The sequence below is a fragment of the Ammospiza caudacuta genome, chromosome 1 (genome assembly GCF_027887145.1).
Source record: "Ammospiza caudacuta isolate bAmmCau1 chromosome 1, bAmmCau1.pri, whole genome shotgun sequence".
Taxonomy (NCBI): Eukaryota; Metazoa; Chordata; class Aves; order Passeriformes; family Passerellidae; genus Ammospiza; species Ammospiza caudacuta.
The window spans coordinates 33,109,679-33,127,450 of NC_080593.1; the positions used below are offsets into that span (position 1 = coordinate 33,109,679).

At 42.9% G+C, this 17,772-nt stretch overlaps 1 protein-coding gene across 1 annotated transcript; it reads left to right on the plus strand.

Moving 5' to 3' along the window:
- The first annotated feature begins 8,145 nt into the window (after nt 1–8,145).
- Nucleotides 8,146–17,552, plus strand: NPY (neuropeptide Y). The gene is made up of 4 exons (XM_058816189.1): nt 8,146–8,248; nt 8,421–8,608; nt 13,688–13,768; nt 16,929–17,552. The coding sequence occupies exons 2-4, from the start codon at nt 8,421–8,423 to the stop codon at nt 16,951–16,953; spliced, it is 294 nt and encodes a 97-aa protein (XP_058672172.1). The 5' UTR covers nt 8,146–8,248; the 3' UTR covers nt 16,954–17,552.
- The last annotated feature ends 220 nt before the right edge of the window (nt 17,553–17,772 follow it).

The window sequence follows — 17,772 nt, forward strand, 5'->3', positions numbered from 1 at the left end:
ATGGGAGAATGTAGAAAGAAAGACATTTCCACAAGATCTTAAACATAATCATGGTGATTACAGAGTGGATAACTCCATATTTTCTTACACAATCTCTCAGCAGGCAACAATTAACAGGTGAGAGCACAGATAGCCCAGCAGCACCATATTACACCTCAATGTTTTCTATTTGCACAAATAATATCACAGCTAATTTTAATAAAATTATGTATGATCTCTATATTTTAAGATGACATTGAGAAAGTAGGATCTCCTGGAGGATTCCCAGTTATAATGGACCTCTATCTTGGATGAATTGCTCTGCAGCCTCCTATCTTTTTGATTTGATGATAAGGAGTGTCTGAACCAGTCCTTAAACAAGATCCTACTTTGCCTCTGGATAACCAAATCCTATCCTGTATTACCCTGAGATTAAACAATCTATCAGTCCTCCTCCAAGCTTAGATCTGCTTTCAAAAAATGCTGCAACTCTGGCACTTAGGGTTTCCTGTGCTGCACGCCATGACAAGCAATAAAGCATTCAACACACACAAAATTATGAAACCATACAAGAGAAAGTTAACTCTCAGCTGTGTCAATGTTGCAGGACAGGAAGCAAAAGTAATTCTGTGAATTTTCCAGGAGAGAAGATGGGATCTTTTGAGTATAATATCCACATTTTAAGCAGACAGATGTTTTTCAGCTCCACTGCCTTGGATGTAGATGAATTCAGTTCTGTACACATATCAGTATGTGGTAATATTCTGCAAATGAGCACAAGAAGCAGGCTTTTTCAGAAGCCTTTGCTTCTGAAACATGTCTTTCTTATATCTGCCTCTCTGATTTACTCCCTGCAGGTAAGAAGTGTGACAGTTCTCTATGTGTGTGTGATTGGATTCTTCAGTCCTTGGCACAATCTCATCAACCTCTGATATCTCTTATGTTTCAGGCAAGTCTTTGTTGCTGCAGTTTCAGGCAGTCACTCAGCACAATCTTACAGTATTGCCTGTCTGGATTTTTCTCTCTTTTCCTCCTATTTCCATCTTTAACACGATTGAAGTCAAGACATATACTGAAGCAGAGAATGATTAATTCTAGTAATTGTCTGTCTTTAAGTCATGACAACTTTGCCAAATTCCTCATCTTGTGCACATGAAAAATCACTTTCTCTCAGTGTGGAGAATTTGTTTATTTTGCTTTAGATGCTTAATTCATTTGCTTTAAATGACTACCTTCTTGTAAGCTGTTCCATACTGACTTTGGTCTCAGCAGTAGATGTGTTGCCAGAGGTAGCATTCAGATCTCCATCCTACTAAACTGTCAGGGGTTTTTGTGGTCCTGAGGGAACGAAAAAGGCAAGAAGGTATAGGAAAACAAATGTCATTACAGTTGCAAATATTGGGCTTGGTTTGGTTTTGTTGCTTATTTAAGTATCATTGTGTTATTGTCAAAACGGTGCACTGCACCATATGTCCTCAGGACACTTGCTCATGCCCCTCTGACCTTGTTGTAGTATTTCATAAATCTCTTTGGCTGTGTTTTCTGGAAAAGAAAAACAACAACTTTCATTATGAGATTCCACCAGGTTTTATTTTTCTGATTTCCAGTCATATGCTGCTGTGATTGTGAGTCAAACGCTTGCAGGGCTTTTGCTGTGAAGCTACGAAAAACATTGCTTTAAATAAAAAAGAATTTCTTTGTTTTACGTCTTGGGTCTGCAGCTCACAGTTGTCCAGGAGCCACTTGTGCATCACCAGAAGAAGCTGAAGCCAAGGAGAGCTGCTTTTCCCTTCCCTTCCCTGCTGGAGGGCAGGAGGTGTCCCACAGACAGGTCAGTGGCTCAGTGTGGTGGCTCAGTGCCTGTGGTGTCACATCACCATGGCATGGCCTGTGAGGCACTCCCTGCCTCAGTGTGTGAATCATGGGCACAGAGTGGTTTGGGTTGGAAGGGGCCTTAAAGATCATCTAGTTCCACCCCTCTGCCACGGGCAGGGGCACCTTGCACTAGCCCAGGCTGCTCAGGGCCTGATCCACGTGGGCCCTGAGCACTCACAGGGATGGGGATCTGAGACTTCGCTGGATAATCTATGCCAGTGCATCACCATGCTCAGAGTGAAGAATTTCTTCACAATATCTAATATAAACCTATCTTCTTGCACTTTAAAGCTATTAAGCCTCGTCCTGTCACCCACCTCCCTGGGATCAGTGTTGGGCTCTCCTGGTGCTGCACTAAAGGTGACACAGGGGCACAGACAGTCACCCAGAGTGGCAGATGGTCCCAGCTGATGATTTCATTCCTGGCCTGGAATGCACAGCAGGAATGCTGTGGGACTGCTGCAGGACACTGCTGATCCTCATAGTTTGCTCTAAGATAAAAAACCTCAGCTGCTGGTTAGGATGTTCCTAAACCAGTTTTATAGAAGTTGGGAAAAGTTTACTGGGGAAATAACATGACATACTCTTCCTGTTCTGACAGTTCCAGAAATCAGCTTTTACATCTCATTGAGGGAAGGATAGATGCACTGTTGGTTTGATCTAATAACTTCTTCATTTCTCTTATATTTTCATGTTGTTTCACTTAGCCAGGCCCTACTTTCTGGTGTGTTGGGACCCAGGACATTCCTCTGGCTGCCCTGGGTGATTTGAGACCCTGGCAAGGGGCTCAGAGACTTTGGCATGGAGTTAAAAACGCCTGTGTCTTTGATTTTAGTCCATGGAAAAAATTACCAACTTTGTGTGAAGATTTACAAGCCACAAGAGTTTGAGTAGAACAATAGTTAATTTGTCACAGGGTGAAAAAGTAGAATTTTGAGGTTCTAGAATGGGGGTTCAAGAGGCAAGATGGAAGAATCTGGGCATGTCCCGTCCTTCCTCTCCTTCTTCTTGTCCTCCATCTTCTGCTAGGATGGTGACACTTTTTGACTGGTTTAGAGTAGAGACAGATTGTCTAATATAGGTGATAGGTATTAGAAAATTATTAAATATTATTAAATAAAGTATACGTAGTTTTTAGTATAAAAAGATAACACCACCACAAGGGCAGTCACTGTGCCACAACCCAACCTGCTGGACAGATCTCAACAGGTCAGAGAAAGAATGTAATAGATAAGAAAAAATAAACAACCTTGGAAAGCAGAACCAACAAATCTCGACTTCCTTTTCGGTCACAGCACTGGGAAAAAAAAGACTTTCTAACATCTCAGGGGTCATCTCAACCACAGAAACCCAAGACTGGAGGAGTAATACAAATCTGCTTAATGCTTGCTGGACTTGCCTCTTGAAAGAAGTGCTACTGCTGAGCAGACAGGAAGGGGGTTGCTGTAGGATTAGAGGGTGTTCTGTTCAACTCTGACTCGTAGGTACAGGCAGAGGTGAATTAAACTCCTGAAAAGGGCACATAGAATTTGAAAATGTGGTTACTGGCGTGATGTATAAAAAGCACAATGAGAAGCTTTTCTGAAAGTATTGCTAAGATTGAAATCAGTAACACTGTAAGGTTTGTGAGAGCCTAATTTTATGAGATTAACTGCCCCATTTCCTGTCCAAATAGGTTTTGATAAATTCATGTGACTACTAAATAATTATGCACCGCTTATCTGACTGAACTTCCAGTCCTAAAGATTCAGCATTTCTGGAAGGTTTGCTCAGCTATGGAAACCTTCAGTGAGACATTTTAACTGCAATAGCACAGGCAACATCGGCTGATAAAATGTGACATTAGCATGTCTCTAGTACCACATAAATCTTTTCTTCCTGAAGCTCCAGTTTTTAACACTTTCTCCCTAGTAGGAGATTGATCTTGTTCCCATATATGAAGCAGGTACTATTAATGAGGTATTATGGAATGGTAGTTTAGGATCACTGATGCACACAGCCTTACTTTGTTACAGTGAGAAAATGACATTAAGCATATTTGTAATAATGAGGAACAGCTTTAGTCTCATGCCTGCTACAGAAAACATGTGATAAATAATGCTCTGTCCAAAGTTAAGCACATTAAATTTTGTATTAATTGAGGCAAATATCGTGCCCCTGTTTAGTGCAATCAAACATATTACCATTAGTAAATGACTTGAATTTTCTTTCACATTTATGCTGCTTGCAGGACAATATTATCTTTTAATAGGTTGCTGTCTTGGAAGTCTTTCCATTCTTAGTATACTCTGAAATTTGTACAATAAATTTCTGTCTATTGAATCTTTAAGTGTCATGACATTAAAAGGTAGGCAAAATTTAACTGTCATTTTCCTTTTCACTTTTTTCCCATCAGTTCTGTAGCTGACATTGATACCTGCTCAGAGCTTTGAAGCACCCATTTCCCATGTAATTAAATAGCTCTTTATTCATTAGCAAGGGTGTTAACTAGGAGATGCACATCTGCAAGCCTGTGATACGCGGCAAAGAGAAAATGTGGATATCTAAGTGCTGCTACACATGAGCTATGCCCAAGTCTTTCTGCTTTCTCTCTCAGGCTACATTCTTTAGATCCATTTGGTTCTTGCTGTTTTCCTCCACCAGCTTTTCTGAGTCTTACTAATTTCTTTCCAAAGACCCTAGCCACCCTCTTTTTCACCTTTATGGCCCATCTTAAAGCTGCCTGTGGAAAGGGCAACTCTGCCACTTGCCAGAACACAAATGCTGCCTGCTTCGTGCAACACTGGGCCAGTATCCAGGCTGAGGAACCATCAACAGGTAAAGCCAGAAGAGCAGGAGACCAGGAATCAGGAAACCAGTAGTAAAACATTCATTAAGATCACTGAGGCCCAGGGACACTTGGTCCCCCTGGTATGCCAGAGCCTATAAATGTCTGTAACTTCAGGTATAAGGCTTATATCATTAATATAAAAATGCCAGCATTTTTTGCATTAAGATTACACTGATTATGCTATCTAAAGTATGCTTTATCTATTATTTAAGGTTAATATGCTATTAGGGGAGAAACTGGAAGACCCTGTATGGATTTGCAGTGTTTCAAAATGGAAACAAGGCATTTTTTGAAACAGGATGTTGTAGGATGGCTCCAAACATAAGTGTTTCCAAATTCAAGAAAGATATGAGATGTGTGCTTTTCCTAAATGATGAAATGGGGCATAGGCACATATCTGGAGCTGAGCAGTGCCTCAATACTGTTACAGAAATAGGCACTGTGGAAAGCAGAGTATTCAAAATCATGGGTTCAGAGTTCTGGATTTCCTGTATTAAATGCTGAAAGTGTATGGAAAGAGTGTTCTCCTGGAGGTGCAGTGGGGCTGGCAAAGTCCAACATCTCATAAACCTTTAGACCACTCAGTATCCAAATCCAGCACAAGCTACTGCATCCAATGGGAAAATACAACACAACAAATGAGTTGATGCGTTCATGTTGCTCCAGGGAAAAAAATTTCTCCCCAAATCCTGCTGAACAGCCTTCAGTTGCAGGAGCTGCTGTCTCATATGGGAGGCAAAACTGATTCCTTCTCTTGCATTAGAGAGAAAGTTTTCCTCACAGTGTGCTGTGAAACAAACTGACTGTTAGTGTGGCCTGTGTGTTGTTTTTTTGGTTAACTGCTGATCCAGACCCAGAATTTTGTCTAAGGACCTAGCAAGTGTGACTCCTTTATCATTTCCTGTGAGAGAGAAGTTTAGTCCTTGTACCTCATCATTAGGAAAAGAGAAGGGATTTGCCCAGGGTTTCTGGAGATGCTGACGGCCTGGGTGCTGGTCTGTGCCAGGACGTGGCAATGTGACACAATGCTGCTCCAGGGAATACAGACACCCATAGCAAGGAATGTGGTGATGGGGGAATGTCATTGCTCCTCACAGCCCAAGTGAGTGTGCAGACACCAGACTTTGTGCTTATCTTGCTCTGCTGCTAGCCTGTAGGCTTTTTCCTCTTTGGACTGCCTTGAAGACTGATAGTGTGGAAAGAAAGGTACTAGTGGAGAGAAACAACCTCGGTTATAAGTGGTGAAAGAGTTCAATGGTGAGACAGTCACCTCCAGTGCTGTGAACTGGTGGGAGATGGTTGTGCCAGAATCAAACAGAAGCTGGTGAGAGCTGTGACTGTGCCACACCTTTCCAGATGCTTCAACCTCCGGTGCTGTCACCACTTGCTCTCCACACCCTATAAAAGCTGATAAACTGGATCAATAGAAGCTGTGGTTTAGGCATTGTATTGGATTCAGCATAGCAAAGGAAAAGTGATGGAGCCAGAGCACAGCTGCTCTTCGGAGCATTTGCAGTATCACAGGCATCTGGCTGTCACATCAGCTGCATCTGTTGAGCTGACGTGGGGACAACGTGAGCACTGAATGTGCACGAGTGTGCTGGTGGGAGGACAGAAGCGTGGGGATGCAGTGAGGCCACTTTGTAAGATGCAATGTCACCCTGTGCACACATCTGCAGAAATTAGGAGCTAGAGCTGCTGGCTGTGGCATGGAAGATTATTCACACACATTAAAATTCTTCACTCAGTGGGTGATGTAAGGCAGCCTGTAGTCTTGCTGTTAGGTCTGTGGCCAGTGCACTCTGGAGTCATGAAGATTTCCAAATATCTCTTGACATTAAGCTTTCTGGAATTTTCTTTGCTTTCATGGATGGAAACAGACACTGTCTCATGAGCTTAGTTGCACAGCACAAGAGCCATTTATTTTCTAATTTGTGGGGTTTTTTTCCTCAGATAATATTGAGATTCTGTTTCTGGAGTGATGAAAACAATTCCTGGCTTTGCTTTTCCAAACTGAATATATTTTTTCAGAATCTGCTGGATTATTATTAAACCAATAACTGCATACGATAATAACTACAGAAATTAGTAACAGTAGTATATAAATGATAGAATTTTAGAATATGTCCTGAAGCCTTTTGTCAGTATATCAAATGTTCTTACTTGGGTGTTTGCTATTTTGCCTTCAAATAAAAGTAAAAGTAAGATATTATGAGAGTCATGATTTGTCATTCCAATTGGAATTAGTCAAGATGCTAATCAAATTATCTCTTTCTAAAAAATTAACCTTATTTTACTAACACGCAAGGCTACTTTCCAAATCTACCAAATTCTGAAGCTTTGTTTGAAGTGGATTAATCTTACCCAACTTCAGGCACTCTGGTAGTCAGGTGTCCAGCCTAGCCCAGTCCCCCAAGCTGTTCCTGTCACCAGTGGAGAAGGGTGTGTTAGCAGAAGATCCCCACTCTGCTTGTCTCAGACCTCTTTTGTATGAGGGCTCAAATCACTGTCAGGGTGCCCATCTCTCCCCACTGACTCAGATCTGGACAAGGAGACATGTAAGTCTGACAGCTGAATCAGTAGTCCCATGTTTCTAGGACAAGTTCTGTGTTCCAGATTCAGCAGTGGTTCCCCTGGGTCAGGACAGCAACTGTGATCCCATGGCATTGGTGAGTTGTTTTCTGTGATTTGTGTCTTAGGCATAGAAATGAAACAGAATAAAGCAACTTTAGAACAGATACCCAGAAGGTAGCCCAGAGCAGGGGGGCAGAGTAGGTGTGGAGGGAGGTAGATTTGCAGCTCTGCTGCAGTCCCCTAGGAAGTTAAACTTTAAGATTTGTTGCGGATGCCTTGAAAGTGCCCAAACCCACACTGGATTGGTCTCTGAGCAATTTGGTTTAGTGGAAGGTGTTTAGTTCCATGGTCCAAGGATTTGGAACCATCTGGTCTTTAAGGTCTCTTCCAACACAAACCATTGTGTGAGTCTCTAATTTACCCATTTACCGGCTATCATGTCTGAGCCTGTGGCACTGATTTGGTACTTTTGGCTGTCCAAACCGTCCCGCTTTCCTGGCTTTATGTCCGGCAGCACCACTGCTACAAAGCCCGAGCTCGGGGCCCCTGCCGTGCCATGGGTGCGGGACAGCACGGCTGTCCCACCTCTGTCCCCGGGGAGCTCGGGAAGCACGGCGGCCCCACAGCTGCAGACACCCAGGCTCCCGCTCCGCCACGCTGGGGGAAGGACGCCGGTCCCGGAGCACATCCCGGGGCAGCCGTGGGCGGGTTCCGGGGCGGCGGGGGCGGCGCGGGGGCTGCGCGGGGCTCGGCACCGCCCGCCCCCTCGGAGCCGCCCGGCCCCTCCCGGCCGGGCCCCTCCCGGGGCAGGGGCAGGCGGAGCGGGGCGGGGGGGACCGGAGCCGGCGAGGCGTGATCGCCCGAGGCCCCTCCTGCCTGCCGGGAAGCCTTAAAGCAGGGCGGCGGGGTGCGGAGCCCCGCACTCGGAGCCCCGACGCCCGGGCAGAAGCGCCGAGCCGAGCCGAGAGCCGCTCCGCTGCAGCCGCCGCCGTGAGTGCCGCGACGGGGCGGGCACGGGATGGGAACGGGGACGGGGACAGCCATGGGGACGGGGACGCGGGGCTGTCCGGGCCGGTCGGGGCTGCGCTGGGGCGGCCGCGCTGCTGCCGCCGTCGGGGCAGGTGCTGACGGCAGCTCTCGTCCATCCCGCCCCGCCGAGCAGATGCAGGGCACCGTGAGGCTGTGGGTGTCGGTGCTGACTTTCGCCCTGTCGCTGCTGGTCTGCCTGGGGACGCTGGCAGAGGCGTACCCCTCCAAACCGGACAGCCCCGGCGAGGACGCCCCCGCAGAGGACATGGCCAGATACTACTCGGCGCTGAGGCACTACATCAACCTCATCACCAGGCAGAGGTAGGCACAGCGGGACGGCGCACATCTCCCTCGCCCGCTGTCGGGCTGACTTTTTCCTTGGCGAGGCTCAGGGGAGGAAGGTGGGGTGTCCCCTCACACCGAGTGTCTCTCGCTGCTGTCCCCAAGGACACGGAGAAAGACGTGGTGCTCAGATTAGAGAGCAGTGCCCGTGAAACCCTGAGCTGCCGACGGGTCCGGAGCTGAATTTCCACCGCCCAAGTTGGCAGAAGGGGCAGGAGTGTCAATGCTGCCTCTGCTCTCTCAGCCTCTTCTAGCTCTGGCACAGACAGGCTGGCAGGCAGGAGCACAAACAGCGTGCACAGGGAGGAACCCCAAAAAGGAAAGATAACTAACCTGGGAGCTGGAGACGGCTAGACAGGGCACTAGGAGCAGTTTCCCACTTCTGTTGCTGACACTGACTCCAGTGAAGATTTTGGTGAGAAAAAGTGCCCGTTGTGAAGTTGTAGTAGTCCAGGTGTTTTGTGCTTTGTAGGCTACTTCATGCAGCTGCGAGTGTCAAAAAACCCCTAGCCCTAAACAAAACCTCTCTCAAGACCAAGAACTCAAGCCCAAAGAGTGTGAACGCAAGCCTCCCTGGCTCTAAACTGGCTTTCTGTGTTGACCATGCTTGTTAAAGTATGGGTAAAGGCTCAGCCTGAAAAAAAAAGGGCAAGTTATTATAAAAAAATCATCTTCTTTGATAAAGAATGGTCTGTCTAGTTGGGCTGTGGGATTGATAGATATTCGCTCTGAGGTCGTGCAATAGTGCGTGACACAGAAGAGCTTTGACATATTTATCTATTGTTTGATATCAAGACCAGATGAGAGTCTAAAATTAGGCTTTAGGCTTTCATTTTTCCCTCTAGAAGTCTGAAGAATTAAATTAGAAGGGTGGCTATCATGCAACTGAGAGCTTTCCCAGAAGCCCCTGACATTGTGTGTGCTACTGCCCTAAGTGCATAAGATGGATGAAGGGGCTGATAGAAATACAGTTCTTCGGTTCTGAACTTTTAAAGCAATATTCACAACTGGCTCACATGTGAGGCATGCTTCTGTGTGGCAGTCTGCACTCAAATAACCTTTTGTCTAGATTACTGTTAAAATAATCCAGTCCTCAAATTCTGCCTCTGCTGCTGTTTTCTCTTGCATGTGATGGGATCTCCAGGCTGGTGTCTCATCCCTTCTTTTCTTTCTTTCATCTCCCTTTTCAAAGGTGGCTCCTGTCCAAAGCAAAGTCATATTTAAAAACAAAAAATCCCAAATCCAAATGACCACCCCTCCTCGTTTCTTTCAGCCTTCACTTCTGGTGTCTGCTCTGTGTGCTTGCTTTAATATTGACTGTGTAGCTTTTATTCCAATTTTATTGATTGTAAGTACACAACTCAGAGAGGGAAACCAGTTTCATTCTTTTGTGTGGATTTCCAAGAGACCTGAAATAGTTATTCTTTCTGATGAATAAAATTTAAATTTTGTTCTTTAGATTTTCCTCGTATTTCCTACCCATCCATGTATTAAAAGGAACAGAGTTGAACTGGAAGTACAAGACAGTTGGCAGAAAAAAGCACTACAGAGACAACTTTGTGATATGCATTTAAAAGTTGACTCCACAGGTTAACTAAAAAACCAGAAAGGTGTGCTGTTTTTCCAGTGTGGTGAATGAACAGTCCAGAAATAAAGCCATTGCCACCTCCATTTGGAAAGCTTAACTGAGCTGCTGGAGGTTTCCTGTTTTGGCAGTGACACAGTCACTTGCAAAATGAATCAATAACTTTTGAAGCATCCTTAGACCGGTCTAAGGATGATTGGTCTGTTTGAGCAGATGTGCTCAAAGTTTTATCTCTTCTAACAGATTTTTATCTCTGCTTTTTGTGCATGGCACTGCTTGGGAGCCCTGTGACAGGGGGAGGATGAGGTCCAGGGGCTCACCCTGCTTCCTTCTGTGGGTGGGTGAGCAAGCTGTGCTCAGCCTCTCACCCAGCCTGGTGCCTGTAGCTCCTGAGGTGAAGCAGTAAGTTGTTGGCAAAAGAGGAGATGAGGAAATGGATAGGTTTTTTTTCTTCAGGTTCATCTGCCCTGCCTTATTTGATGTTTTTGTGATTATGAATGCCACCAACCCCCTCCCCACCCCCTCCTGGCTCATCTTTCTGCCTTCTGCTTCTGGCCTGACTCAAACATTTGAGTGCCATTCCCCTCTGAGGTACTGTGACCCACAGAGTCTTCACCTGAGCTCAATGAGCTTCTTCCTTCCAGACCATCCTTCTCTTCTTGTATTTAGACCTTGTCCATCTGGCTGTTTGCTCCCTCCCTCCTTGGAAATTCTTCAGATCCATCTCAGCTTTAGACACCAGTGCCTGTCAGCTTTAATACCCCTTTGAGATACCTGAGGTAAATGGGTGCTTGTATGGTGCAGATCATGAGACCTTTTTCAAGCTTCTTGTTTCTGATGAGATCCTTGTTCCTTATGTGCCAGGTCTTTATAGCCTAAAAGAGACTCCAGGACAGATGCAGACTGCTGCTCTACAAATGTCTGTGTGTCTTTGGATTAGTTCCACCTTCATTTCCTGAACTGTCCTGTGGTCCTTGCCTCACACCTCTCTACCACACTGTTCAGGAGGCTTTTTTCAGAGTCCATCTTTACTCTTCCTCCTCCTGCTATTTGCTGCTACCTGTGCTCCCTCTTGCTAACAAACAATCTTCTTTCTTTTGTCACTTGCAGCTTCTCAGTGAATCTGTGGCTCTTCTGTGCTTTAGCAAAGCAGCCAGGCCATTTCTGCTGGAAATGACTTGAGCTATAGGCAGGGCAGAAAGTATATTAAGGTGTGTGTGACTTGGGCAGTGCTGCTGCTCCTGCTTCTTGTCAACACCCTTTAATGGGCACAGGAGCAGATCTCCCTTTGCTTTGGTTTCTTGACAATTTTCTGAATCAGACACATCCAAGTTTCTGGATTGGACATTGACCAAAGTTTCCATAGGAAGCTTTGAGATTTTGCTGAGCCTGACATACTGTGTCCTTATTCAGAATAAGTATGTTTGCTCCTTAAATCTCTTAGACTTCAGCTGGAGTTGTGGCTTATCAGCATGCCCCAAAGTAGGCCTTGATGTCTCAAATGGAGTATAAAAACTGACCAGGTGTTTTCACCTGGCTTGGAATTGTGATATTTTAAGCCTTTTAAAACAGCCGTGATTTTTGATTAGTGTATATCTCAGAGCAAGGCATGAAGCAGCTGGAGCAAAGAGGTCTCCAGACATTTGCATCAGGAAAAAGAGATTGACTCTGTCTGTGACCCCTAATTAGTAAGTCAGTAGCATGGATGTTTCCCAGGGGCAAAGTGACAGGGCAGACAGGAGACTGACAAAGCAAGAGTGGATGTTCTTTGGGCAGCCCAGCTGGTGGCAGTCAGTGAACACCTTGTGTGCAGCTTTGGACACGGTGGGTCCATCCAGCACAGGTACTGGCATGGAGTGGCCAAGATGCTGAAGGAACTCATGTAAAATGTATATCTCCCCCAACATAGTGGTCCTCATTATTTGAGTGAATCTCTTCACTGTGGGTGGTTACTGCCTATTTCTTATTCAGGCAAAACTTCCTGTGGGAGTTTTGTCCAAGTGTGAGGTGCTAGAGCAAGTTCTGATTTGTTAAATCAGTTTCTTTAACATAACAGAAAATTAGCTTCCTCCTCAGTTGAAGTCCAGGTCACATCCATATTAATCAGAGCAGGGAACTAGAAAGAAAGAAATCCCTTGGTGGTGATGGAGTGCAAGGTATTTGATTCAGCATCATGCCTGATTGCACTATTGTAATAGCATTTTACTGTGTCTGGCTGGTTCTTTTCAAATCCCTGCTTTCAATCAGCTCAGATTAAGAAATTTAACTTTCTGGAACTGATGCTTTGTCTTTCTGGAGCACAGGTGATGCACTGAAATGATTAAAGCAAGGTAAAAACACAAATGGTTGAAGAAAAGGGATGAAAAGTGAGAGATGTTTCCCCATTCAAGTGCAATCAATGCACTCAACAGTTAAAACTGTTAGGTGTTTAAATGTAGGTTGGAAGGTTTGGGTAGATTTTTTTTTTGCTAATCTAAACCACTGGAATGACTGGGGTCACTGGAGAAACATCATGATAATAATGGATAAAATGTTAGTTCTTAACTACACCTTTGATTTTTCTGAATTCAGAATTTCACTGAAGCAGCATTCACAAAAACTGCTCATGTACTTTGTGATCCAGAATGAAATTGCACACACAAGTTAAACTGTGATCTTCATTCTTTTCAACCAAGGGAGCATTTGCTCATAGGTATCACTCTTAGGCTAATGAATCCTTGTAGTCATGTAAGCAGGCTGCTCATTGCCACTTCTGTTTTCCAAGGAAAAGAGATTGAATTCCTTCCCAAGTGATGGGAATTGCAGTACTGTTAAGTGATGTACAGCATTCAGGATTAAAAAGAAAAAGGCAAATAGAAAGCCAGCTGCTATGTAAATAAAGGATAAAGGTCCCTGATATCCTGTCTAGTTGAGGAAGAACTCTGAAAAAGCAAGTTTTCATTCTCATGGCCACAGAATTCAAGATAGCTCAGTGTTTGCCAACTAATGTGCTATGTGTTGGGCAGCCCCAAATGTGCTGGCTACCTTAAAAAATCTTGCAAAATTTCTCATAAAGGAGAAGTATAATCTAAACCACTGAGAAAGTTCATGGGATGATGGAACTGGGTTTCCAGGCAAGACCAACCTGCTTGGAAGTCACATCATGCACAGCTTCTTCCCTCTTCCTCCATGCTCTCACCAGTAAGGTGCAAGGTCCTAGAATATCCAGGGGCAGCCATCAAATTGAGAAATATTGGGAGTTTCTCAATATTATAATGTAAAATAATTATGGAGAAAATGTAGAAAAATATGGAAATAAAACAAGAATTAACATTTGCTCACGTGGCTAAGGCAAATTAAAATTGCTGGAAAATGGTATTTGTCTGCTCAATTATTTTTCTGAAAAGAAAAGAATCACTAATAGTTCTGTGCTCAGTCTTCATTTATAAAAAGTGATATATACAAAAATGTAACTTTTAAAAATTTTTCCTCAGATATGGGAAGAGATCAAGCCCAGATACACTGATCTCAGACCTCTTGTTGAGGGAAAGCACAGAAAACATTCCTAGATCCAGGTATGTATGAAGAGCTCATTTGGATTTAACAGTCTCATTTGTTATCAATAAATATGATTCACAGGGAGAAAACATACCACCAAAAGCTGGCTAATCACGTCCTTAAAAAACCCAAACATTTAATTCCTTTTTTCCCTGAGAGATAGCACCATCTATGAGTGCATGAAGTGCCTCACCAGGTGTGATATAGTCCAAACTCCTCATTTGCTAATTTTGGGAGCAGGCTATACCCGTTATTCATGGGAAGGGAAGCACTCCCACAGTGCTTGCCTCATTCTGGGCATTTTTTACATAGAATTGTATGCTGATGTCTGATGATGATTCCTTACTTATTAGAGCTCCAAAGATGACGTCTTGCTGCTCACACAAGTTTAATTTTTTCCTCTAAAGATGTATAAGTGGTAAATATGCACTTATATTAACTCATACACAAATGCACAGCAGTGACTTTTCTTTAAAATACAGTATTTCACACTGGTTTTGTATCTAATGCTTTGCAAAGGGGAAAAAAGGCCTTTTTATTTCCATTGCACTAGGCTAAAGTAACAGTGGTGTTTCAAACAACACTGGGGTTTCAAATGTACATAATGTATTTATCTATTTAGGTAATGACAATTTAGCCATAATGTAAGATACTGTAGCAGTGACTGCAATTTACACAGCTGAAAATTAAGTATGTTGAAAAGGTAAGATGCAGGAGTAGTTTTGGCTCATGAAGGAAAATACTGGTTTTACTCACAATCCAACATGAATGAGCTCAGTTTAAGCCTTCACTGATTGTCTGAAGTTTGCTGACAATACTTCTACTGCAGAAATAAATGTTTTATGCAGCTGTCTTCTCAGGAGTCTTCAAACAAGTGCTCTGCAAAGGCTCAACTAGACTACTTGAGTACTTAAAAATAATAGGCTGTAGCATTGAATTTAGGGCATGATCATGAGACTGAAAGGTGACCCAAAATTCCTACTGCCATCCAGGGAGGTTGTTCATGAGACCTGCAGTTTTTGTGTAGGGAGAGCCTTGGCTGATGGTTTGATGACTAACCACAGCTGTGGGGATGCAATTTTCTCTGCAGATGCTTATCTGAAAAACTGCATGAAGTGCAGTGAAATGTATTAGACTATTTTGTGTTTTGTAATGACAAGGGAGAGCCCTCACATAATGGGAAATTTCCACTGTCTTGAATTTGAGGCAACACACAGGGTAGTTAGCACTCATACTCTCTAATATATCTCCCTAATAGTCTAATACTCTCTGTAATTTTCACCCCTTCATCACAAACATTTTGTGATTATTATTATTATTGTTTCAATAATGCTATTTATATCACACCAGGGAGCAAAAATTCATGAGCATAGTAACAAACTAGTCTGCAGTTAAGATCAAGAATTAATTAGAAGCAGATTTTTATTTCTTACCCCCTGTAACAGCACTTTAAACTGAGTATGGTGTTTTTCACTCATTGCTGACAGTTATGGGAGTTCTGGGAGCAATGATGCCTAGTTTCCTATGGATATGTTTTCTAGGATAAAACTCTGTATGGATTCTGGAGCCCACTCCAACTTTTTCCTCCATGTGAGGGCACAATTAAATTTTCTTTCTATCCAGTCCTGTGTTTCATGGCACATCAGGAGCTAAACATCTCTAAAATCAGTGTGCCTCTCCTTGGCTTGGTTGCAATTGTCCAAAGGGTGTGAAAGCTGGGGAGGAAGTGAGGAGGGGCACACAGGGCTGGACAGATGGACACACAGCACAGCTTCCCAAGCCTTTTTCCTGGAGGAAGCCAGGCTGAAGGAATGAATGAATGAAAGGCAGGCTGCTATTATTCCAAACTTAAATTCAGTAAATGTTTTAGAAATAGTTGCACAAAAAGCTAGTTATGGAGAAAATGTAATTTGCACTCGGTGAATCAGTGACAGAGAGTGATACCTCATGAGTTTGTGGGAACTGAACTTTGTAACTAAACACTGAGATAATGATAAATGACTTAATTCTATTCAGCTTGACAGGCCTGGTTTGGCATTTCACTTTTGCTGACTGAAATACGCCCCAAAAGATGTTCTAGTTTGGGTGTATGTCTGACCATATAAAGAAAGTTTAGAGAAATTCTTTTAGAAACTAATTGCAAAATGCGAAGTTAAATATTAAAAAAAAGGAGGTGCCTTGACCTGAGTACAAGTAAGTTCTTATGACAGAAATGTGTGATATGGCATGTTTCTGATTTTGTCTGTCTTGTGGAGTGATGAGGAAATGTTTAATGCTCTGTAATAGGCTGTATATTTCCTGATGCTGCCTCTTTAAAAATTAGATATCTAGTATGAAGTACTCATCTAGGTTGCCTCTGGAGTCAGTCAGAGGGATGGGTAACTCCAGAATGAACTTTCCTTCCTAAAATAGGCACGGTCTCAGTTGCCCTCTGAGGTGCCCATGTCTCTCCAGTGACTGTGGAGGCAGATTAGATATTTAGTCAAGAGTTGATGTGCTACTTTTAAATGGGAAAATAATGGCAAATGCATTTCTCCTGGTGTTTTTCCCTGTTCTCTTACTTGTAACCTTTCCTTCTGTGTAGACAAAACATCTGTTTGCAAGCAGAGGATCTCTGGATAAAATCCTGCCTTCAGCACCCTTTTCAATATATTTCTAAAGCTTGATAATGAGCAGTAGAATACCATAATATTTTAGGATGGAGGCTTTGAACTTGGGTTTTGTTTAAAGGTGCTTACAGCATGATGTGATTTTGTTTGGCTCAGTGAGTGCTCTTTGGAAGTTGTTTACTTCTGAGTTTTTGTGAAAAATATATCTTTAAGAAATTTGTATCTCAACATACCATAGTTATTTAGCTTAATTTCACTAAGTGCTATTTAATGGTGTAAGGCAGCGTTGTAGCTAGTCTCAGCCATGTAAAACGAGGTACCAGGGTAGCAGGATGTAGAGGCAAGTTCTGGTAGCAATTTTTACAATCAAGTACAGATTTTTGGAAATTCATAATGCATATGTTGTTGTTAGAGACACATATACAATCTTCAACTGCAAATATGCATATATATTTCTCATTGCAGCTATTAGTGAATGTTTTAGGCAGTTTTAACATTGAATTTTTTCAGTGGGGGCTTTTATATGTGTTTAATGTGGGGTTTTTTTTATTCATAATATGTGTTGCAGGTTTGAAGATCCTTCGATGTGGTGATGGGATTTTCAGCACAGCTTCAGAACTTTTCCTAGTTTTCAGTTCCACACCTCTGAAGAAAATCATAGCCTCATCCCCAGTGCATGCAGCCATTGTATTCTGTAGAGTTTCTCTCCTTCATCATATTTGTATATATTCCTTTATTTAAATAAATTATTTGTGCATTCCAAAATATAACACACTAAATGAAAATAAACAACCATGCCATTGGTATAACAAAGCATTGTTTTAAACTATTAAAACTGAATTATAACTTCCCTGTAGTGTGGACAACAATGGTGTCACAGTTATTACATAATTACTATGCAAAGTAAGATAAAGACATCATTTATTGTGGCCTCAGACTCAGCTCAAAATTGTTTAAAATAATTTATCACAGACTTCATAACTTGGAAAAAGAGTGTTCTGAGAGGTGCCTTTTTCAGAATGGCTATCATTAAAACTTTAGTGCTTACATTGACAAATGTAATAAAATTAAAGGCAATTTTGAAATGCGAAGGAATAAGTCACTGCTTAATTCTGCTAACTCCTCAAAACTGGTTTGATGCTTGGCTGTAAGCCTGACCTAGTAGTTTTAAATGAAACAGATGTAACATCTTTGTTTTGGCAATATGCGAAATAGCAGAAAATAACATCTAAAGTAACTCATAAACCAAGACAAGACTGCAATTATTTGTGCCGGAAAAAAGACATCTAACATTGCCTAAGGCCTTGTAAAGGAGCACAGTGATAAATCCCAACCCTTGGGCTTCTTGGCTTCAGAGCCTCTCTCATTTGGGGTTATTAATGGTTTGTATCATAAGATCCACAGAACAGGAA

What these genes read in the sequence shown, in the direction of transcription:
- NPY (XM_058816189.1), top strand. Translation starts at nt 8,421, where the DNA reads ATGCAGGGCACCGTGAGGCTGTGGGTGTCGGTGCTGACTTTCGCCCTG. An exon ending in AACCTCATCACCAGGCAGAG is followed by an intron (nt 8,609 to 13,687) that starts GTAGGCACAGCG and finishes ATTTTTCCTCAG; the next exon opens with ATATGGGAAGAGATCAAGCC. An exon ending in GAAAACATTCCTAGATCCAG is followed by an intron (nt 13,769 to 16,928) that starts GTATGTATGAAG and finishes TATGTGTTGCAG; the next exon opens with GTTTGAAGATCCTTCGATGT.